This window comes from Coloeus monedula, assembly GCF_965178545.1.
Source record: "Coloeus monedula genome assembly, chromosome: 40".
NCBI classification, from domain to species: Eukaryota; Metazoa; Chordata; class Aves; order Passeriformes; family Corvidae; genus Coloeus; species Coloeus monedula.
The window spans coordinates 1-22,271 of record NC_138820.1 but is presented as its reverse complement, the minus strand read 5'-3'; the positions used below and the strand labels follow the sequence as shown (position 1 = coordinate 22,271).

At 59.4% G+C, this 22,271-nt stretch overlaps 2 protein-coding genes across 2 annotated transcripts; both read left to right on the top strand.

The window, feature by feature from the left end:
* Positions 1 to 3,697: 3,697 nt before the first annotated feature.
* TMEM107 (transmembrane protein 107) lies at positions 3,698 to 7,465 on the top strand. The gene is made up of 6 exons (XM_082300499.1): positions 3,698 to 3,720; positions 4,904 to 4,972; positions 5,254 to 5,291; positions 5,881 to 5,981; positions 7,141 to 7,234; positions 7,327 to 7,465. The coding sequence occupies exons 2-6, from the start codon at positions 4,904 to 4,906 to the stop codon at positions 7,394 to 7,396; spliced, it is 372 nt and encodes a 123-aa protein (XP_082156625.1). The 5' UTR covers positions 3,698 to 3,720; the 3' UTR covers positions 7,397 to 7,465.
* Positions 7,466 to 13,728: 6,263 nt separating this feature from the next.
* On the top strand, positions 13,729 to 21,628 carry LOC309584499 (phosphoribosylformylglycinamidine synthase-like; the record flags this gene model as incomplete). Its single annotated transcript, XM_082300540.1, has 3 exons — positions 13,729 to 13,768; positions 19,112 to 19,274; positions 21,490 to 21,628. Coding segments are annotated over exons 2-3 (302 nt in total), but the record flags the coding sequence as incomplete, so codon positions are not given.
* Between the last annotated feature and the right edge of the window lie 643 nt (positions 21,629 to 22,271).

The window sequence follows — 22,271 nt, the reverse complement described above, 5'->3', positions numbered from 1 at the left end:
CGGCTCTGATTGGTCGCCAGGGCGGGAGGCGGGGGGATTTATTGACCAATCAGCGCGGGGAACGTGCGGTCACGTGGGGAGGCGGCGGCCATCTTGTGCCCGGCCGTTCCGCCCGGCAACAGGGGCGGGGCCGGGAAGGGCGGCGGCCAATCAGGGAGCGGGGGGGGCGCGGGGGGCCAGTATGGACCAGTATGGACCAGTATAAACCAGTATGGACCAGTATAAACCAGTATGGACCAATATAGAACAGTACGGGCCAGAAAAAACCAGCACGGACCAGTACAGACCAGTATGTGCCAGTATGGACCAGTATGGGCCAGTATGGACCAGTGCAGACCAGTATGGGCCAGTAAAAGCCAGTATGGACCAATATAGAGCAGTATGGGCCAGTAAAAACCAGTATGGACCAATATAGAACAGTATGGGCCAGTAAAAACCAGTATGGACCAATATAGAACAGTATGGGCCAGTAAAAACCAGTATGGACCAGTATAGAACAGTATGGGTCAGTAAGGACCAGTGCAGACCAGTGTGGGCCAGTGCGGACCAGTGTGGGCCAGTAAAAACCAGTATGGGCCAGTATGGGCCAGTGCAGACCAGTATGGGCCAGTAAAAGCCAGTATGGGCCAGTAAAAGCCAGTATGGACCAATATAGAACAGTATGGGCCAGTAAAAACCAGTATGGACCAGTGCAGAGCAGTGTGGGCCAGTATGGACCAATATAGAGCAGTATGGGCCAGTAAAAACCAGTATGGACCAATATAGAACAGTATGGGCCAGTAAGGACCAGTGCAGACCAGTGTGGGCCAGTGTGGGCCAGTATGGGCCAGTGCAGACCAGTATGGGCCAGTAAAAGCCAGTGTGGATCAGTATAGAACAGTATGGGCCAGCACGAACCAGTAAAGACCAGTATGGACCAGTAAGGACCAACACGAACCAGTAAAGACCAGTACGGGACAGTATGGGCCAGTGCAAACCAGCATGAACCAGTAAGACCAGTATGGACCAATATAGAGCAGTATAGACCAGTAGGGGCCAGTAAAAACCGGCATGGACCAGTATGGACCAGCACGAACCAGTATGGACCAGTGCAGACCAGTGTGGGCCAGTAGAGACTAGTATGAACCAGTATAGAACAATATGGGCCAGTGTGGACCAGTATGGGCCAGTGTAGACCAGTACAGGCCAGTAGAAGCCACTGCAGACCAGTATGGAACGTACAGACCAGTACAGAGCTGCGCAAACCAGTATGAACCAGTACAGATCAGTGCAGACCAACACAAACTGGTGGAGACAAGTACAGACCAGTATGGACCAGTATGGACCAGTGCAGGGCAGGGCGCACCAGTATAAACCAGTACAGAGCGGTATAAATGAGTACAAATGGCCACAGACCAGTAGAGACCAGTATGGACCAGTACAGACCAGTATGAACCAGTACAGAGCGGTATAAATGAGTACAAATGACCACAGACCAGTACAGACCAGTATGGACCAGTACAGACCAGTGTGGGCCAACACCCGACCACAGCCCAGTATGGACCAGTAGAGACCACAATAAACCAGTACAGGCAAGCAGAGCAGTGCCAGCTAGTACAGAACAGCCCAGTACAAACCAGTACCGCCCAGTATAAGCCAGTGCAGCCCAGCACAGCCTGGCACATCCCAGTATATCCCAGTATAACCCAGCAGGACAGAGCACGCCCCAGTCTAACCCAGTATCTCCCAGTAGAACCCAGTACCTCCCAGTATCTCCCAGTACAACCCAGGCTAACCCAGTATCTCCCAGTACAACCCAGTACAGCCCAGTATCTCCCAGTAAAACCCAGTCTAACCCAGTGTAAACCAGTACAACCCCAGCCTAACCCAATATCCCCCAGTACACCCCAGTATGCCCCAGTCTAACCCAGTACAACCCCAGTCTAACCCAGTACAGCCCAATATCCCCCAGTCTAACCCAGTATAACCCAGTACAGCCCAGCACAGCCTGGCACACCCCAGTATAACCCAGCAGGACAGAGCACACTCCAGTCTAACCCAGTACACCCCAGTATCTCCCAGTAAAACCCAGTACACCCCAGTATCTCCCAGTAAAACCCAGCACACCCCAGTATCCCCCAGTAAAACCCAGTACACCCCAGTATCCCCCAGTAAAACCCAGTACATCCTAGTAAAACCCAGTACAACCCAGTACATCCCAGTACCTCCCAGTAAAACCCAGTACAGCCCAGTATCTCCCAGTACAAACCAATACCCCCCAGTACAGCCCAGTCTAACCCAGTCCAACCCAATATCCCCCAGTCCAACCCAGTCTAACCCAGTACACCCCAGTATCCCCCAGTCCAACCCAGTCTAACCCAGTACACCCCAGTACAGCCCAGTATCCCCCAGACCAACCCAGTCTAACCCAGTACAGCCCAGTATCCCCCAGTATAATCCAGTACCTCCAGCACAGCCCAGTATCTCCCAGTACACGCCAGTCTAGCCCAGTGCAACCCCAATATCCCCCAGCCTAAACCAGTACAACTCAGTATCCCCCAGTACACCCCAGTATCTCCCAGTACAACCCAGTCTGACCCAGTCTAAGCCAGTACAGCCCAGTACCCCCCAGTACAGCCCAGTCTAACCCAGCCTAAGCCAGTACAGCCCAGCCTAACCCAGTACAACCCAGTACCTCCAGTACGGCCCAGTATCCCCCAGTATCCCTCAGTCTAACCCAGTATAACCCAATATCCCCCAGTATAACCCAGCATAACCCCAGTACAGCCCAGTACCCCCCAGTACAACCCAGTCTAACCCAGTACAACTCCAGTACACCCCAGTAACCCCCAGTACAACCCCAGTCTAACCCAGTACACCCCAGTACAGCCCAGTCTAACTCAGTATATCCCAGTCTAACCCAGTACACCCCAGTATCCCCCAGTCTAACCCAGCACAGGCCAGTACACCCCAGTCCAACCCAGTGTCCCCCAGTCTAACCCAGCACAGCCCAGTACACCCCAGTCCAACCCAGTATCCCCCAGTCTAACCCAGCACAGCCCAGTACACCCCAGTCCAACCCAGTATCCCCCAGTCTAACCCAGCACAGCCCAGTACACCCCAGTCCAACCCAGTATCCCCCAGTCTAACCCAGCACAGCCCAGTATCCCCCAGTCTAACCCAGTACAACCCAGTCTAACCCAGTACAGCCCAGTACACCCCAGTCTAGCCCAGCACAGCCCAGTCTAGCCCAGTCCAACCCAGTCCAACCCAGTACACCCCAGTATCCCCCAGTCTAACCCAGCCTAACCCAGTACAGCCCAGTCTAACCCAGTACAGCCCAGTACACCCCAGTCTAGCCCAGTATAACCCACTATCCCCCAATACAGCCCAGTACACCCCAGTCTAACCCAGTACAACACCCCAGTACCCCCCAGTATCACCCAGTACCCCCCAATCCAACCCAGTCTCCAGGCGCTGCCCCGGAAAAGAGGCGTGGCCAACATGGTGGGCGTGGCTTTGTGCGCTGGCGGTGGGCGTGGCTTTGTGCGTTGGCGGTGGGCGTGACCTGTGAGTTGGCGGTGGGCGTGGCCAGCCGCTGGGCGTGGCCTGTGTCTCGATGGGCGTGGCCTGTGCGTTGGCGGTGGGCGTGGCCTGTGCGTTGGCGGTGGGCGTGGCCCGTGTCTCGGTGGGCGTGGCCTCGGCCGTTGCCGCGGTAACGGCGCCGCGCGCTCGCGCGAGGTGGGGCGGGGGGAGGGGAGGAGAGAGAACCGGGGGGGGGAGGGGAGGGGGCGGGGGGGTCCCCGGGGTGGGGGAGGGGCTGGGGAGGGTCCCCGGGGTGGGGGAGGGGTCCACAGGAGGGGGGAGGGGCGCGCGAGGTCCCGCGCTGGGCGTTGGGAGGGGCCGGGAGGGAGCGCGGGGGTGGGGGAGGGGTGAAAGGAGCAGGGGGAGGGGTGAAGGGGGTGGGGGAGGGGTGAAGGGGGTGGGGGAGGGGCACAGGGAGGGCTGGGGGAGGGGTGAAGGGGGGTGGGGGAGGGGCTGAGGGTGGGGGGGAGGGGTGAAGAGGGGTGGGGGAGGGGCTGAGGGTGGGGGAGGGGCTGTGAGGGGGTGGGGGAGGGGCTGTGGTGGGTGGGGGAGGGGCTGTGAGGGGGTGGGGGAGGGGCTGTGGTGGGTGGGGGAGGGGCTGTGGGGGGTGGGGGAGGGGCTGTGGGGGGTGGGGGAGGGGGGTGAAGGGTGAGGTGGGGGGCTGAGGGGGGTGGGGGAGGGGCTGAGGTGGGGGAGGGGCTGAGGTGGGTGGGGGAGGGGCTGAGGGTGGGTGGGGGAGGGGCTGAGGTGGGGGAGGGGCTGTGGGTGAGATGGGGAGGGGCTGTGAGGGGGTGGGGGAGGGGCACAGGGAGGGCTGGGGGAGGGGTGAAGGGGGTGGGGGAGGGGCTGAGGGTGGGGGAGGGGCTGTGAGGGGGTGGGGGAGGGGGGTGAAGGGTGAGGTGGGGGGCTGAGGGGGGTGGGGGAGGGGCTGAGGGTGGATGGGGGAGGGGCTGAGGGGTGGGTGGGGGAGGGGCTGAGGGTGGATGGGGGAGGGGCTGTGGGGGTGGGGGAGGGGCTGCGGGTGGGTGGGGGAGGGGCTGAGGGTGGATGGGGAGGGGCTGAGGGGCGGGGTGGGGGAGGGGCTGTGGGTGGGTGGGGGAGGGGCTGTGAGGGGGTGGGGGAGGGGCTGTGGTGGGTGGGGGAGGGGCTGTGGGTGGGGGAGGGGCTGCGGGTGGGTGGGGAGGGGCTGTGGGGGTGGGGGGAGGGGCTGCGGGTGGGTGGGGGAGGGGCTGCGGGTGGGTGGGGGAGGGGCTGTGGGGGTGGGGGAGGGGCTGTGGCGGGTGGGGGAGGGGCTGTGGGGGTGGGGGAGGGGCTGATGGCGCCGCCCCTCCCCCCGCAGATGGCGCTGGTGCCCGGGCGGTTCCTGGCGCTGGTGGCGCACCTGGGGCTGCTGCTGAGGATGGGCGGGGTGAGGGGGAGGGGCGGGGGGGAGGGGGGAGGGGCGGGAAAGGGGGGGGAGGGGCACAGGGAAGGGGGGAGGGGCCGCGGGAAGGGGGGGGAGGGGCCGCGGGAAGGGGGGGGGGAGGGGCGGGAGAAGTGGGAAAGGGGGGAGGGGCAAGAAGGGTGAGGGAGGGGCACAGGGAGGGGCACAGGGTGGGGTGGGGGAGGGGCCGGTGGGGGCTGGGAGAGCCCCGGGTGGGCGTGGCCAAATCTGACCCCGCCCCTTTCACCCCATTTCCCCCCCCCCAGGACCCCCCCAAGAGCCCCTCCGGGGAGCTGGAGCCCGGGTGAGTGAAAACCAGTGCTCCCAGTATGGACCAGTATGGGCCAGTACAGCCCAGTGCCCCCCCAGTGCCCCCCCAGTGCTCCCAGTATGGACCAGTACAGCCCAGTGCCCCCCCCAGTGCCCCCCCCAGTGCTCTCCCAGTATGGACCAGTACAGCCCAGTGCCCCCACAGTGCTCCCAGTATGGACCAGTACAGCCCAGTGCCCCCCCCAGTGCCCTCCCAGTATGGACCAGTACAGCCCAGTGCCCCCCCAGTATGGACCAGTACAGCCCAGTGCCCCCCCAGTGCTCCCAGTATGGACCAGTACAGCCCAGTGCCCCCCCCAGTGCCCTCCCAGTATGGACCAGTACAGCCCAGTGCCCCCCCAGTATGGGCCAGTACAGCCCAGTGCCCTCCCAGTGCTCCCAGTATCCTCCTGATGCTTCCCAGTGACTTCCCACTGCTCCCGGGGGGGTCCCGGGGTGGTTTTTGGGGGCCCGGGGGGGTTTTTGGGTGGTTTTTTGGGGTGGTTTTTTGGGGGGTTTTTGGGGGGGTTTTTGGGGGGGTTTTTGGGGTCCCCCCCCACCCTGACCCCCCCTTTCCCCCGCAGGTTTTGGGGCGCCCTCGGGGGGTCCCTGGCGCTGCTCGGGGTGGAGTTCCTGGGGTTCCTCTCGGGGGTCTCCATGTTCCACCCGGGCCAGGGCCTGGGCTGTATCCTGGGGGGACCCCAAAAACGGGGGGGACCCCAAAAATGGGCGGGGGGGGCAAACTGGGGGGGGTGATCCGGGTATTTGGGGGGATTTGGGGAATTTTTGGGGGGAATTTGAGGAGATTTGGGAGATTTGGGGGGGGAAATTGGGGGATTTGGGGGCATTTTGGGGGGGATTTGGGGGGATTTGGGGGGATTTGAGGTGGGATTTGGGGGGATTTGGGGGGAATTTGGGGATTTCGGGGGGATTTGCGGGGGAATTTGGGGAAATTTGACAGAATTTGGGGGGATTTGAGGGGAATTTGGAGAGGAATTTGGGGGGAACTGGGGGGGTTTGGGAGGAATTAGTGGGGATTTGGGGGAGGATTTGAGGAATTTGGGGAGGGATTTGTGGAGAGATTTGAGGGGATTTTGGGGGTCTCAGTGGGATTTTGGGGGGTCTCAGTGGGATTTGGGGGGGTCTCAGTGGGATCAGGGAGTCTCAGAGGGATTTTGGGGGGTCTCAGTGGGATTTTGGAGGGGTCTCAGTGGGATTTTGGGGGGGTCTCAGTGGGATTTTGGGGGGGTCTCAGTGGGATTTGGGGGGGTCTCAGAGGGATTTTGGGGGGGTCTCTGGGATTTTGGGGGGGTCTCAGTGGGATTTTGGGGGGTCTCAGTGGGATTTGGGGGGTCTCAGTGGGATTTGGGGGGGTCTCAGAGGGATTTTGGGGGGGTCTCAGTGGGATCAGGGGGTCTCAGAGGGATTTTGGGGGGGTCTCAGTGGGATTTTGGGTTCTCAGAGGGATTTTGGGGGGTCTCAGTGGGATCAGGGGGTCTCAGAGGGATTTTGGGGGGGTCTCAGAGGGATTTTGGGGTCTCTCCGCTATTTGGGGTCGTTTTCCGATCGGCCCCAGCGCTGGGGGCTCACGGGGGGGTCTGAGTGGGATTTTGGGGGGGTCTCTATGAGATTTTGGGGTCTCAGAGGGATTTTGGGGGGGTCTCAGAGGGATTTTGGGGGGGTCTCAGAGGGATTTTGGGGGGTCTCAGTGGGATCAGGGGGTCTCAGAGGGATTTTGGGGGGGTCTCAGAGGGATTTTGGGGGTGGTCTCAGTGGGATCAGGGGGTCTCAGAGGGATTTTGGGGTCTCTCCGCTATTTGGGGTCGTTTTCCGATCGGCCCCAGCGCTGGGGGCTCACGGGGGGGCCGCGCTGGGCCTGGCCCTGGGCTGGCTCGAGGCCTGGGATGGCCCCGCCCTCTGGGCCACGCTCGTGCTCAGGTGAGTCCGGGGGTCCTGGGGGGGTCCTGGGGGGGGGGGGTTTTGGGGATCCCGCCCCCAGACCCCCCCTGACCCCCTCGGGTCCCCCCCAGTGTCCCCCCGGCCGTGACGGAGCTGCTGCTGCTGGGCCGGGTCCTGCTCCGCCACCGGGGGGCGCTGTGACCGCGGGGGGGGTGGGGACACCCCCAGGACCCCCCCAAGGACCCTCCCAGGACCCCCCCAGGACCCCCCCAAGGACCCTCCCAGGACCCCCCCCAAGGAGCCCCCCCGGACCCCCCCAAGGACCCCCCCAGGACCCCCCCAGGACCCCCCCCAAGGACCCTCCCAGGAGCCCCCCAGGACCCCTCCAAGGACCCCCCCCGGACCTCCCCAGGAGCCCCCCAGGACCCCCCCAAGGACCCCCCCCAAGGACCCCCCCAAGGACCCCCCCCAAGGACCCCCCCCAAGGATCCCCCCCAAGGATCCCCCCCAAGGACCCTCCCAGGACCCCCCCAGGACCCCTCCAAGGACCCCCCCCGGACCCCCCCAGGACCCCCCCCAAGGACCCTCCCAGGACCCCCCCAGGACCCCTCCAAGGACCCCCCCCGGACCTCCCCAGGAGCCCCCCAGGACCCCCCCAAGGACCCCCCCCCAAGGACCCCCCCAGGACCCCCCCAAGGACCCTCCAAGGACCCCCCCCAAGGAACCCCCCAGGACCCCTCCAAGGACCCCCCCCAAGGACCCCCCCAGGACCCCCCCAAGGACCCCCCCCCAAGGAACCCCCCAGGACCCCTCCAAGGACCCCCCCCAGGACCCCCGACCCCCCCCCGACCCCTCCCAAGGGTCCCCAACCCCCCCCCAGACCCCCCTGGGGGTCCCCAAATTGTTCAATAAAAGTCGATTTCTGGCGCGAAAGCAGCCTTGGCCACGCCCCTCATGCAAATGAGCAGCGCGGGGCACTCTGGGAGCGAAATTCGGGGTAATTTTGGGGCGGGGGTCGCCGCAGAGGGGGAATTTCGGGGCGGGGAGGGGGGGAATGGGTGGGGGGCCGGGGGGGGTCCAAACAGGGGAGCTGCGGGGAAGTTCGGGGACCCCGCCCAGAAGTCCCAAACCCCTCCCCTCCGAGGGTCCCCAAAATTTCTGACCTCCCCTCCCCCCCCCTCAGCCTCATCCTGGGGGTCCCCAAAACCTCCTGGACCCTCCCCGGATCCCCCCGAGGGTCCCCTGAACCTCCCTGAGCCCCCGAGCCTCATCCCTGGGGTCCCCAAATCCCCCGCAGAGGTCCCCAAATCCCCTTCAGGGGTCCCCAAATTCCCTGGGGCATCCCCAAACTCCCCCAGACCCTCCCAAAATTCCCGCCCCACCCCACAAACCTCGCTGGCCTCCCGAGCCTCATCCCTGGGGTCCCCAAATCCCCTTCAGGGGTCCCCAAAACGCCTTCAGGGGTCCCCAAATCCCCTTCAGGGGTCCCCAAAACGCCTTTAGGGGTCCCCAAACTCCCCCAGACCCCCCCCAAATTCCCCCCTCCCCACCCCGGGGACCCCACAAACCCCGCTGGCCTCCCGAGCCTCATCCCTGGGATCCCCAAATCCCCTTCAGGAGTCCCCAAAATTCCCCAAACCCTCCCAAAATTCCCGCCCCACCCCACAAACCCCGCTGACCTCCCGAGCCTCATCCCTGGGGTCCCCAAATCCCCTTCAGGGGTCCCCAAACTCCCCCAGACCCCCCCAAAATTCCCCCCTCCCCACCCCGGGGACCCCACAAACCCCGCTGGCCTCCCGAGCCTCATTCCTGGGGTCCCCAAATCCCCTTCAGGGGTCCCCAAATCCCCCAGGACCCTCCCCAAGCCCCCCCCCTCCCCACAAGCGCGACGACGAAACCGAGCTTTAGCGCGAAAACCACGGCGGGCGCAGCGTTCATGCAAATGAGCGGCGCGGTGCATTGTGGGATCAGAGCGGGGTGTAATTCCGGGCCGGAACTCGCTAAAGCGGAGCATTTTCCGGCGGAACCGGGTGCGGTGGGTCGGGGATAGAGCGGGGATTTGCGGCGGGGCCGCGGGCGGCGCGGCGGGGCTGTCGCCGTGAGTGCGGGGGCGGTGCTGCGGCTCGGGGCGGCGGCGGCGGGGGGGGCCCGGTATCGTCAGTGCGGTACATCCTGACCTGCCCCGCCCTGCGGGCAGCACGTGATGAGCGTGGCGCTATGACGTCAGTGATTACGTCACGCCGGCGCGCGGGCCACGCAACAAGGCCCGCGTGACCTCGGACTCTGATTGCGCCTGCGCGGGGCGGGGCCGCACTGGGCAGTGATTGGGGGGTACTGGGGCCGTACTGGGTGATACTGGGGCAGTACTGGGCAGTGATGGGGCGATAGTGGGGCCCTCCTGGGTGGTACTGGGCCCCTACTGGGGCCGTACTGGGTGATACTGGGGCAGTACTGGGCAGTGGTGGGTCCATACTGGGGCCATACTGGGTGATACTGGGGCAGTACTGCGGCCACACTGGGCAGTGATGGGGCAGCACTGGGGCCATACTGGGTGATACTGGGGCAGTACTGGGGCCGCACTGGGCAGTGATGGGGCTGTACTGGGGCCATACTGGGTGATACTGGGGCAGCACTCGGCAGTGATGGGGCGATACTGGGGCTCTACTGGGGGGTACTGGGACAGTACTGGGCAGTGATGGGGCGATACTGGGGCCCTACTGGGTGATACTGGGGCAGCACTGGGCAGTGATGGGGCGATACTGGGGCCCTACTGGGTGATACTGGGGCAGTACTGGGGCCGCACTGGGCAGTGATGGGGCTGTACTGGGGCCGTACTGGGTGATACTGGGGCCGCACTGGGCAGTGATGGGGCAATACTGGGGCCCTACTGGGTGATACTGGGGCAGCACTGGGCAGTGGTGGGTCCATACTGGGGCCATACTGGGTGATACTGGGGCAGTACTGCGGCCGCACTGGGCAGTGATGGGGCAATACTGGGGCCCTACTGGGTGATACTGGGGCAGTACTGGGGCCGCACTGGGCAGTGATGGGGCTGTACTGGGGCCATACTGGGTGATACTGGGGCAGTACTGGGCAGTGATGGGGCCATACTGGGGCCCTACTGGGTGATACTGGGGCAGTACTGCGGCCGCATTGGGGCAGTGATGGGGTAGCACTGGGGCCATACTGGGCGATACTGGGGCCGCACTGGGCAGTGATGGGGCCATACTGGGGCCATACTGGGTGATACTGGGGCAGCACTCGGCAGTGATGGGGCGATACTGGGGCTCTACTGGGGGGAACTGGGACAGTACTGGGCAGTGATGGGGCGATACTGGGGCCCTACTGGGTGATACTGGGGCAGCACTGGGCAGTGATGGGGCTGTACTGGGGCGATACTGGGGCCGCACTGGGCAGTGGTGGGGCCATACTGGGTGATACTGGGGCAGTACTGCGGCCGCACTGGGCAGTGATGGGGCAGCACTGGGGCCATACTGGGGGGTACTGGGGCCGCACTGGGGCCGTACTGGGGCCGCACTGGGGCCGTACTGGGCCGCACTGGTCTGCTCTGACACCAGTTCTCGTGGACGCAGCCTCCCAGTGCTCCCAGTATGCGTCCAGTCACACGGAGTCACCTCCCAGTAACCCCTGCGGCGCTCCCGGAATCCTCCCAGTCACTCCCAGTGCCTTCCCAGTCACCCGCAGCGACCTCCCAGTGCTCCCAGTGCCTTCCCAGTGCTCCCTCCCAGTGCTCCCTCCCAGTGCTCCCTCCCAGTGCCCTCCCAGTGCCCTCCCAGTGCTCCCAGTGCCTTCCCAGTGCTCCCTCCCAGTGCTCCCTCCCAGTGCTCCCTCCCAGTGCCCTCCCAGTGCCCTCCCAGTGCTCCCAGTGCCTTCCCAGTGCTCCCTCCCAGTGCCCTCCCAGTGCCCTCCCAGTGCTCCCAGTGCCTTCCCAGTGCCCCCTCCCAGTGCCCTCCCAGTGCCCCCTCCCAGTGCCCTCCCAGTGCCCTCCCAGTGCCTTCCCAGTGCTCCCAGTCCCCTCCCAGTGCTCCCAGTCCCCTCCCAGTTCCTCCCAGTGCCCCCATTTTCCAGTGCCCAATCCCCAATTTTTGGTTGAAAATCCCCAATTTTTGCCTCCCAACCCCCCAATTTTGGCTCCCCAACCCCCGAATTTTGGCTCCCAAACCCCAATTTTGGCTCCCAACCCCCGAATTTTGGCTCCCAAATCCCAATTTTTGGCTCCCAACCCCCGAATTTTGGCTCCCAAACCCCGAATTTTGGTTTCTAATCCGAATTTTTGGCTCCCAACCCCCCAATTTTGGCTCCCAACCCCAATTTTTGGCTCCCAACCCCCCAATTTTGGCTCCCAACCCCCCAATTTTGGCTCCCAAACCCCGAATTTTGGCTCCCAAACCCCGAATTTTGGCTCCCAACCCCAATTTTGGTACCCAATCCCCAATTTTTGGCTCCCAACCCCCCAATTTTGGCTCCCAAATCCCAATTTTGGCTCCCAACCCCCCAATTTTTGGCTCCCAACCCCAATTTTGGTACCCAATCCCCAATTTTTGGCTCCCAACCCCCCAAATTTTGGCTCCCAACCCCCCAAATTTTGGCTCCCAACCCCCCAATTTTGGCTCCCAAGCCCCGAATTTTGGCTCCCAACCCCGAATTTTGGCTTCCAAACCCCAATTTTGGCTCCCAACCCCAATTTTTGCCTCCCAAATCCCAATTTTGGTTCCCAACCCCCGAATTTTGGCTTCCAACCCCAATTTTTTGCCTCCCCAATCCCAATTTTTTGGCTCCCAAACCCCGAATTTTGGCTCCCAACCCCCCAATTTTGGCTCCCAAGCCCCGAATTTTGGCTCCCAAACCCCGAATTTTGGCTCCCAACCCCGAATTTTGGCTTCCAAACCCCAATTTTGGCTCCCAACCCCAATTTTTGCCTCCCAAATCCCAATTTTGGTTCCCAACCCCCGAATTTTGGCTCCCAAACCCCAATTTTTTGCCTCCCAACCCCGAATTTTGGCTCCCAACCCCCAATTTTGGCTCCCAACCCCGAATTTTGGCTCCCAACCCCCAATTTTTGGCTCCCAACTCCCCAATTTTGGCTCCCAACCCCAATTTTTGCCTCCCAACCCCCCAATTTTGGCTCCCAACCCCAATTTTGGCTCCCAACCCCCCAAATTTCGGCTCTCGGGCCGCCCGGGGCTCGCGGGGCCCGGCCCCCGCTCGGGGTCAGCGTCCACCCGCGGTCGATGCCGGACTTCGGCCCCGGCCGCGTTTTGGGGACGTTCCAGGAATTTGGGAATTCGGGGCCCCGAAGCCGCCGGGCTCAGGTGACCCCGGGGGGGGGGGGGGAGGGGCGGGGTCCGGCTCCGAAATCCCGGGATTTGGGGGATTTTGGGGGATTTTGGGAGGGGGGGCATACTGGGACCCCCTGGGGGACATTTGGGGACATTTGGGGACCCCCTGGGGGACATTTGGGGACATTTGGGGACCCTTCAGGGACATTTGGGGACCCCCTGGGGACCCCCTGGGGGACATTTGGGGACATTTGGGGACCCTTCAGGCACATTTGGGGTCATTTGGGGACCTTCAGGGACATTTGGGACCCCCTGGGGACATTTGGGGACATTTGGGGACCCTTCAGGGATATTTGGGGTCATTTGGGGACCCCCTGGGGACCCCCTGGGGACATTTGGGGACATTTGGGGACCCTTCAGGGATATTTGGGGTCATTTGGGGACCCCCTGGGGACCCCCTGGGGACATTTGGGGACATTTGGGGACCCTTCAGGGATATTTGGGGTCATTTGGGCACCCCCTGGGGACACCCTGGGGACATTTGGGGACATTTGGGACCCCCTGGGGGGGATTTGGGGACATTTGGGGACCTTCAGGGACATTTGGGACCCCCTGGGGACATTTGGGGACCTGCTGGGGACCCCCTGGGGACGTTTGGGGTCATTTGGGGCCATTTTGGGCACATTTTGGGGCCATTTTGGGGCCATTTTGGGCACATTTGGGGCCATTTTGGGGCCATTTTGGGGCCATTTCGAGATCTTTTGGCCCATTTTGGGTCTGTTTGGGGCCTTTTTGGGGCCGTTTGGGAACATTTTGGGGCCATTTTGGGCCATTTGGAGCCATTTAGGGACATTTTGGGACCAGTTGGGGCCATTCTGGGTCCATTTTGGGCCATTTAGGAGACATTTGGAGACATTCTGGCCACATTTAGGGACATTTTGGGGCCATTTGGGACCATTTGGGGCCATTTGGGAACATTTTCGGCACATTTGGGGCCATTTCGAGATTCTCCGGGGCCACCCCTGGACATTTCGGGCACATCTGGGGACATTTCGGGCACATTCGGGGCCATTTGGGGCAATTTCGGGGCCGTTTCAGCCCCATTTGGGGCCAGTTCGGGACCGCCCCGACTGCGCATGCGCGGTCCTGGCGGGCGCCGCCAGGGGGCGCTGTGACCGGCCCGGTATTTGATCATTTGCATAACCCCGCCCCCGGGGCGGGGCAGGGGGCGTGGCCACGCCCAACGCGCGGGAAGCTCCCGGAACCCCCCGAGGTGGGGGGGGGGCGGATTTTGGGGGTCCCGGGGGGATTTTGGGAATCTCGAGGGGATTTTGGGGGTCCTGGGGGGGTTTTTGGGGGTCCCGAGAGGATTTTGGGGAGTCTCGAGGGGATTTTGGGGTCCCGGGGGGGTTTTGGGGGTCCCGAGGGGAATTTTGGGGGTCCCGGGGGGATTTTGGGGGTCCCGAGAGGATTTTGGGGGTCCCGGGGGGATTTTGGGGGTCCCGGGGGGGTTTTTGGGGTCCCGAGAGGATTTTGGGGGTCCCGGGGGGGTTTTTGGGAATCTCGAGAGGATTTTGGGGGTCCCGGGGGTGTTTTTGGGAGTCTCGAGGGGATTTTGGGGGTCCCGAGAGGATTTTGGGGGTCCCCGGGCGGTTTTTGAGGTCCCGAGAGGATTTTGGGGGTCCCGGGGGTTTTTTGGGGGTCCTGGGGAGGGAAATTTTGGGGTCCCGAGGGGTTTTTGGGGGTCCCGGGGGGTTTTGGGAGGTCCTGAGGGGTTTTTGGGGTTCGGGACCTTCCGAATTTGGGGTGGGGGAAGAATTTGGGGGGGTTTTGGGGTTTGGGACCCCGAATTGGGGCATTTTGGGGCATTTTGGGTGAAATTGGAGCATTTGGGGTGAATTTGAGGTGAAATTTGGGGGGTTCTGGGTGGGATTTTGGGGGTCCCGGGGGGAATTTTGGGGCTTTGGGACCCCGATTTTGGGGGTCCCGGGGGGATTTTGGGGGTCCCGGGGCTTGTTTGGGGTTTGGGACCCCGAATTGGGGCATTTTGGGGCATTTTGGGTGAAATTGAGGTGAAATTTGCGGGCTCCTGGGTGGGATTTGGGGGCTTTGGGACCCCCCCGAGTTTCGGGGAGGAATTTGGGGGGTCCCGGGTGGGATTTGGGGGGTTTTGGGGGCTTTGGGACCCCGAATTTGGGCATTTTGGGGCATTTTGGGTGAAATTGGGGCATTTTGGGTGAATTTGAGGTGAAATTTGGGGGGTCCCGGGTGGGATTTTGGGGGGTCCCGGGGGGTTTTGGGGAGTTTGGGACCCCGAATTTGGGCATTTTGAGGCATTTTGGGTGAAATTTGGGGTGTCCCAGGTTGGATTTTGGCGCTTTGGGACCCCGAATTTGGGGGATTTTGGGTGAAATTTGGGGGGTCCCGGGTGGGATTTTGGGGGGTTTGGGACCCCGAATTTGGGGCATTTTGGGGCATTTTGGGTGAATTTGAGGTGAAATTTGGGGGGTCCCGGGGGGATTTTGGGGGTCCCGGGGGGATTTTGGGCTTTGGGACCCCGAATTTGGGGCATTTTGGGGCATTTTGGGGCATTTTGGGTGAATTTGAGGTGAAATTTGGGGGGTTTTAGGTGGGATTTTGGGCTTTGGGACCCCGAATTTGGGGCATTTTGGGGCATTTTGGGTGAAATTGAGGTGAAATTTGGGGGGTCCCGGGTGGGATTTTGGGGGGTCCCGGGGGGGAAATTTGGGATCGAGACCCCTCCGGGAATTTTGGGGGGGGGGGGGGGGGGGTCCGGGGGTGGGAGGATCCAAATTTGGGGGAATTTGGGGGAATTTTGGGGTCCCAAGGCCACTGGCCGTGGCGACATCGGTGACGTCACCCCAATGACGTCACCCGCGACCTTCCCGCCCCTCCCCCCTCCCCCCCCGGGCAGGTTCGGCCTTGGGGGGGGGGAGGGGCGGGGGGGGAGGGGCGCCCCTCCCCCACCCCGGGGACAGCGCGGGGGGGCCCCAAAATCGCCCAAAAAACCCCAAAATCCCCCCAAAAAACCCCCAAAATCGCCCCAAATCCCCCAAATTTGGGGTCTCCCCACCCCAAAACCTCCGACTTGGGCCGAGTTTGGGGCGAATTCGGGGCTTTTTGGGGATCCCGGGTGGGCGAAATCCCAAATTTTGGGGGGGGATTTGGGGCGTTTTGGGGGAATTTGGGGCGTTTTGGGGCAATTTGGGGTGAAATTGGAGCTTTTTGGGAGAATTTGGGGTGAAATTGGGGCGTTTTGGGTGAAATTGGGGAGAAATTGGGGCTTTTGGGGGGTCCCAGAGTTGCAAAACCCCCAATTTTGGGGTGAATTTGGGGCATTTTGGGGGAAAATGGGGCATTTTGGGTGAATTTGGGGTGAATTTGGGGTGAATTTGGGGATTTTTGGGGCATTTGGGGTGAAACTGGGGCTTTTTGGGGTTCCCAGAGTTGCAAAAACCCCAATTTTGGGGTGAATTTGGGGCGTTTTGGGGGAAATTGGGGCATTTTGGGTGAATTTGGGGTGAATTTGGGGCTTTTTGGGGGTCCCAGAGTTGCAAACCCCCAAATTTTGGGGGAATTTGGGGTGATTTGGGGTGAAATTGGGACTTTTGGGGGGTCCTGGGGTTGCAAAACCCCCAATTTTGGGTGAATTTGGGGTGTTTTGGGCGAATTTGGGGCTTTTTGGGGCTTTTTGGGGCATCTTGGGTGAAATTGGGGCTCTTTGGGGGTCCCGGGGTTGCAAAATCCCCAAGTTTTGGGTTCATTTGGGGCGTTTGGGGTGAATTTGGGGCTTTTTGGGGGTCCCAGAGCTGCAAAACCCCAATTTTGGGGTAAATTTGGGGCTTTTGGGGTGAATTTGGGGCATTTTGGGTGAATTTGGGGTGAATTTGCGGCTTTTTGGGGTTCCCAGCGTTGCAAAACCCCAATTTTGGGGTGAATTTGGGGCATTTGGGGAGAATTTGGGGCATTTTGGGTGAAATTGGGGCGTTTTGGGTGAATTTGGGGTGAACTTGGGGCTTTTCGGGGGTCCCGGAGTTGCAAACCCCCAATTTTGGGGTGAATTTGGGGCATTTTGGGGGAATTTGGGGCGGTTTTGGGGGTGTCCCCGGGAGGGGGCGTGGCCTCACCGCCAAGCCCCGCCCCCGCCCCGCCCCCGCCCCTCCCCCCCGCCCCTCCCCCCCCTTTTGAGCCCCCCCCGGGCCCCGTTTTGGGGCAGAATCGGCGAAAACCGCCCGAGGTACCGGGGGGGGGGGGGGGGGAGGGGATTTTGGGCATTTTGGGGATTTTTTGGGCATTTTGGGGCATTTTGGGGACCCCAAAGATGTCGGGGGACCCCCCCCGAGGGGGGAGGGGCCGCACGTGGAGCGCACGTGGCGGGGGTGGGGCGGAATTGGGGGGTTTTGGGGTGAATTTGGGGGGTTTTGGGGTCGTTGAGGTTTTGGGAGAATTTGGGGGGGTTTTGGGGGCGTTTTGGGACTTTTGGGGTCCCGCGGGTTTTGGGGTCCCCAAGATTTTGGGGATTTGGGGTCCCTGAAGTTTTGGGGTGAATTTGGGGCTTTTGGGGTCCCTGAGGTTTTGGGGGAAATTTGGGAGTTCGGGGATCCCTGAGGGATTTTTGGGGTGAATTTGAGGGGTTTTGGGGTCCCCGAAATTTGGGGGTTTTGGGGTGAATTTGGGGGGTTTTGGGGTCCCCGAAATTTGGGGGTTTTGGGGTGAATTTGGGGGGTTTTGGGGTCTCTGAGGTTTGGGGATCCCCGAGATTTTGGGGTGAATTTTGGGGATTTGGGGTCCCTGAAGTTTTGGGGGGATTTTGGAGGTTTTGGGGTCCCCAAAATTTGGGGCTTTTGGGTTGAATTTGGGGGGTTTTGGGGTCCTGAGGGAATTTTGGGGTGAATTTGGGGAGTTTTGGTGTCCCTGAGGTTTTGGGGGGAATTTTGGGGATTTGGGCTCCCTGAAGTTTTGGGGTGAATTTGGGGCTTTTGGGGTCCCCGAAATTTGGGGGTTTTGGGTTGAATTTGGGGGGTTTGGGGTCCCTGAGGGATTTTTGGGGTGAATTTGGGGAGTTTTGGGGTCTCTGAGGTTTTGGGGTCTCTGAGGTTTTGGGTGGAATTTTGGGGATTTGGGGTCCCTGAAGTTTTGGGGGGATTTTGGAGGTTTTGGGGTCTCTGAAATTTGTGGGTTTTGGGGTGAATTTGGGGGGTTTTGGGGTCCCTGAGGAATTTTGGGAGTCCCTGAGGAATTTTTGGGGTGAATTTGGGGGGATTTGGGGTCCCTGAGGTTTTGGGGGGATTTTGGGGCTTTTGGGGTCCCCGAAATTTGGGGGTTTTGGGGTGAATTTGGGCGGTTTTGGGGTCTTGGAGGTTTTGGGGCTCCCCAAATTTGGGGGTCTCTTTCGGGGAAATTTCTTCGATTTTTGGGGCAATTTCCTCAATTTTTGAGGGTTTTTCCCCAAATTCGGGATTTCTTTGAATTCTCTCTAAATTTGGGGTTCCTTGAGGGGAATTCCCCCAATTTTTGGGGTGATTCCCTCAACTTTTGGGGTCTCTCTGGGATCTCCCCCAATTCTGGGGCCCCTTTGGGTGGAATTCCCTCAACTTTTTGGGGCAATTTCCCCAAATTTTGGGAAATTCCCCCCCAAATTTGGGATTGCTTTGAATTCTCTCTAAATTTGGGGTTCCTTGGGCAGAATTCCCCCAATTTTTGGGGTGATTCCCTCAATTTTTGGGGTCTCTTCGTGGACTCCCCCAATTTTGGGGCCACCTGGTGCGGAATTTCCTCAATTTTGGGGCGATTTCCCCAAATTTTGGGGATTTCTGGGGCGGAAGTGGGGGAGGGGGAATTCCCCCAATTTTTTGGGGTGATTCCCTCAATTTTTGGGGTCTCTTTGGGAGGAATTCCCCCATTTTTGGGGTGATTTCCTCAATTTTTGGGATCTCTTTATGGAATCCCCAAATTTTGGGGTGATTCCCTCAATTTTTGGGGTCTCTTCGTGGACTCCCCCAATTTTGGGGCCACCTGGCAAGAAATTTCCTCAATTTTGGGGCGATTTCCCCAAATTTTGGGGATTTCTGGGGCGGAAGTGGGGGAGGGGGAATTCCCCCAATTTTTTGGGGTGATTCCCTCAATTTTTGGGGTCTCTTCAGGTGGAATTCCCCCAATTTTGGGGTGATTTCCTCAATTTTTGGGATCTCTTTATGGAATCCCCAAATTTTAGGGTGATTCCCTCAACTTTCGGGGTCTCTTTGGGAGGAATTTCCTCAATTTTTGGGGCGATTTCCTCACATTTTGGGGATTTCTGGGGCGGAAGTGCGGGGAGGGGGAATTCCCCCAATTTTTTGGGGTGATTCCCTCAATTTTTGGGGTCTCCTCGTGGACTCCCCAATTCTGAGCTCCCTTCATGAGGAATTCCCTCCATTTCGGGCCCCATTTCCCCCAAATTTCCGAGCAGGTTTTTTTTCCCCCCTTTCCCCAAATTTTGCCGTTTTCTTTCGGGATTTTTTTTTTTTTTTTGGGCGGAATTCTCTCGATTTTGGGCCTTTCCGGGGGGTGACCCCGAGGTTTTTTGGGGGGTCCCTGAGCCGCCCCTCCCCCGCAGATGCAGCTGCTCCGCTTCTACGTCCGGCCCGAGGCCGCGGGGGGGGGCGGCCCCGACCTCGGGGTCCCCTCGGGGTTGGGGTCCCCCCTGAAGGCGGCGCAGGGGGCGGAGCCCGGGGTCACGGCGGTCACGTGCGAGCTCTGCTACTACCTGGGCTGGGCAGGTGAGAGGGGTTTGGGGTGAATTCGGGGCATTTTGGGCAATTTGGGATTTTTTGGGGATTTTTTGGGATTTTTTTGGGTTTTTTCTGGGATTTTTTGGGGTTTTTTTTGGGTTTTTTGGGGGGTCTGGGGGGTTTTGGGGTCACCTGCGAGCTCTGCTGCTGCCTGGGCTGGGCAGGTGAGAGGGTTTGGGGTGAATTCGGGGGATTTTGGGCAATTTGGGATTTTTTGGGATTTTTCTGGGATTTTTTTGGATTTTTATGGGGTTTTTTTTGGGGTTTTTTTGGGTTTTTTGGAGGGTCTGGGGGGTTTTGGGGTCACGTGCGAGCTCTGCTGCTGCCTGGGCTGGGCAGGTGAGGGGGGTTTGGGGTGAATTTGGGGGATTTTGGGCAAATTGGGATTTTTGGGGATTTTTTTGGGATTTTTTGGGATTTTTTTGGTTTTTTTTGCATTTTTTTGGGGCGTTTTTGGGGTTCTGGGGTCACCTGCGAGCTCTGCTGCTGCCTGGGCTGGGCAGGTGAGAGGGTTTGGGGTGAATTTGGGGGATTTTGGGCAATTTGGGATTTTTGGGGATTTTTTGGGGATTTTTTGAGATTTTTATGGGGTTTTTTTTGGGGTTTTTTTGGGTTTTTTGGGGGTTTGGGCGGTTTTGGGGTCACCTGCGAGCTCTGCTGCTGCCTGGGCTGGGCAGGTGAGAGGGTTTGGGGTGAATTTGGGGGATTTTGGGCAATTTTGGATTTTTTGGGGATTTTTTGGGGTTTCTTTTGGGATTTTTTTGGGTTTTTTCTGGGATTTTTTGGGGGTTTTTCTGGTTTTTTTGGGGGTTTTTTGGGGTTTTGGGGTCACCTGCGAGCTCTGCTGCTGCCTGGGCTGGGCAGGTGAGAGGGTTTGGGGTGAATTCGGGGGATTTTGGGCAAATGTGGGAATTTTTGGGATGTTTTGGGAATTTTTGGGATTTTTTTTTTGGTTTTTTTGCGTTTTTTTGGGAGGGTTTTGGGGTCACCTGAGGGGTCCGAGCTCACCTGGGCTGGGCAGGTGAGGGGGGTTTGGGGTGAATTTGGGGGGTTTGGGGCAATTTTGGGCAATTCTGGGCAACTTTCAGATTTTTTGGGATTTTTTTTGGCTTTTTTGGGATTTTTTTCGGGATTTTCGGGGATTTTTCGGGATTTTTTTGGTGGGATTTTGGGGTTTTTTTCCTCTGGGATTTTTGGGGGTTTCTGTGGGAATTTTGCGGATTTTTGGTGGGATTTTGTTTTTTTTTTTCCCTGGTATTTTTTGGGTTTTCTGTGGGAATTTTGGGGATTTTTGGTGGGATTTTGGTGGAATTTCAGGGGTTTTTTCCCTGGGATTTTTTGGGTTTTCTGTGGGAATTTTGGGGATTTTTCATGGGACTTTGGTGGGATTTTTGGTGGGATTTTGGTGGGATTTTGGGGTTTTTTTCCCCTGGGATTTTTTGGGTTTTCTGTGGGAATTTTGGGATTTTTAATGGGATTTTTGTGGGATTCTGTTTTTTTTTTTTTTTTCCCTGGTATTTTTTGGGTTTTCTGTGGGAATTTTGGGGATTTTTATGGGATTTTGGTGGAATTTCAGGGTTTTTCCCCTGGGATTTTTGGGGCTTTTCTGTGGGAATTTCGGGGATTTTTTATGGGATTTTGGTGGGATTTTGGTTTTTTTTTTCCCTGGGATTTTTTGGGTTTTCTGTGGGAATTTCGGGGATTTTTCATGGGATTTTGGTGGAATTTCAGGGTTTTTTTTCCCTGGGATTTTTGGGGGTTTTCTGTGGGAATTTTGGGGATTTTTTAGGGGATTTTGGTGGAATTTCAGGGGTTTTTTTTCCCTGGGATTTTTTGGCTTTTCTGTGGGAATTTTGGGGATTTTTCATGGGATTTTGGTGGGATTTTGTTTTTTTTTTTTCCCTGGGATTTTTTGGCTTTTCTGTGGGAATTTTGGGGATTTTTAATGGGATTTTTGTGGGATTCTGTTTTTTTTTTTTTTCCCTGGGATTTTTTGGGTTTTCTGTGTGAATTTTGGGGATTTTTTATGGGATTTTGGTGGAACTTCAGGGGTTTTTTTCCCTGGGATTTTTGGGGCTTTTCTGTGGGAATTTCGGGGATTTTTCATGGGATTTTCGTAGGATTTCGGGTTTTTTTTTCCCCTGGCGTTTGGGGTTTTTTGGGGGTCGATTTTGGGGTTCCCAGCGGAGTTTTTGGGGTGCAGGGGATGCCCCCCCGAGCGAGGAGGAGTCGCGGGTGCTGCGCTGGATTTTGGGGTCCCCCCTGGCCCAGGGGGGGGACGTGGCCCCCCAGAGCTTCCTGCGGCCCCGCGGGCACCACGTGCTGCTGGAGATCGGGCCCAGGTGGGGGAGGGGCGGGGGCGGATTTGGGGGGAATTTGGGGGATTTTGGGGGGTCCTGGGGGGATCTGGGGGGGATTGGGGGGAATTTGGGGGGGTTTGGGGGGAATTTGGGGGGATTTGAGGGGGATTTGGGGGGAATTTGGGGGAATTTGGGGGAAATTGGGGGGATTTGGGGGGGATTTGGGGGGAATTGGGGGGGATTTTGGGGGAATTGGGGGGGATTTTGGGGGAATTTGGGGGAATTTGGGGGATTTTGGGGGGATTTTGGGGGGGACCCTGGGGGGAATTTGGGGGGATTTTAGGGGGGTTTGGGGAGGATTTGGGGGGGTTTGGGGGGGATTTTGGGGATTTTGGGGAATTGGGGGGATTTTGGGGGGATTTTGGGGGGAATTTGGGGGAATTTGGGGGAAATTGGGGGGATTTTAGGGGGGTTTGGGGGGAATTTGGGGAGGATTTGGGGGGAATTTGGGGGGATTTTGGGGGGGATTTGGGGGGAATTTGGGGGATTTTGGGGGATTTTGGGGGGATTTGGGGAGGATTTGGGGGGAATTTGGGGGGGTTTGGGGGGATTTGGGGGGGATTTGGGGAGATTTGGGGAGGATTTGGGGGGAATTTGGGGGGGTTTGGGGGGACTTGGGGGATTT

Coding starts and splice junctions, on each gene's coding strand:
- TMEM107 (XM_082300499.1), top strand. CDS start 4,904: ATGGCGCTGGTGCCCGGGCGGTTCCTGGCGCTGGTGGCGCACCTGGGG. Junction 4,973..5,253: donor TGCTGCTGAGGATGGGCGGG/GTGAGGGGGAGG, acceptor CCCCCCCCCCAG/GACCCCCCCAAGAGCCCCTC. Junction 7,235..7,326: donor TGGGCCACGCTCGTGCTCAG/GTGAGTCCGGGG, acceptor GGTCCCCCCCAG/TGTCCCCCCGGCCGTGACGG.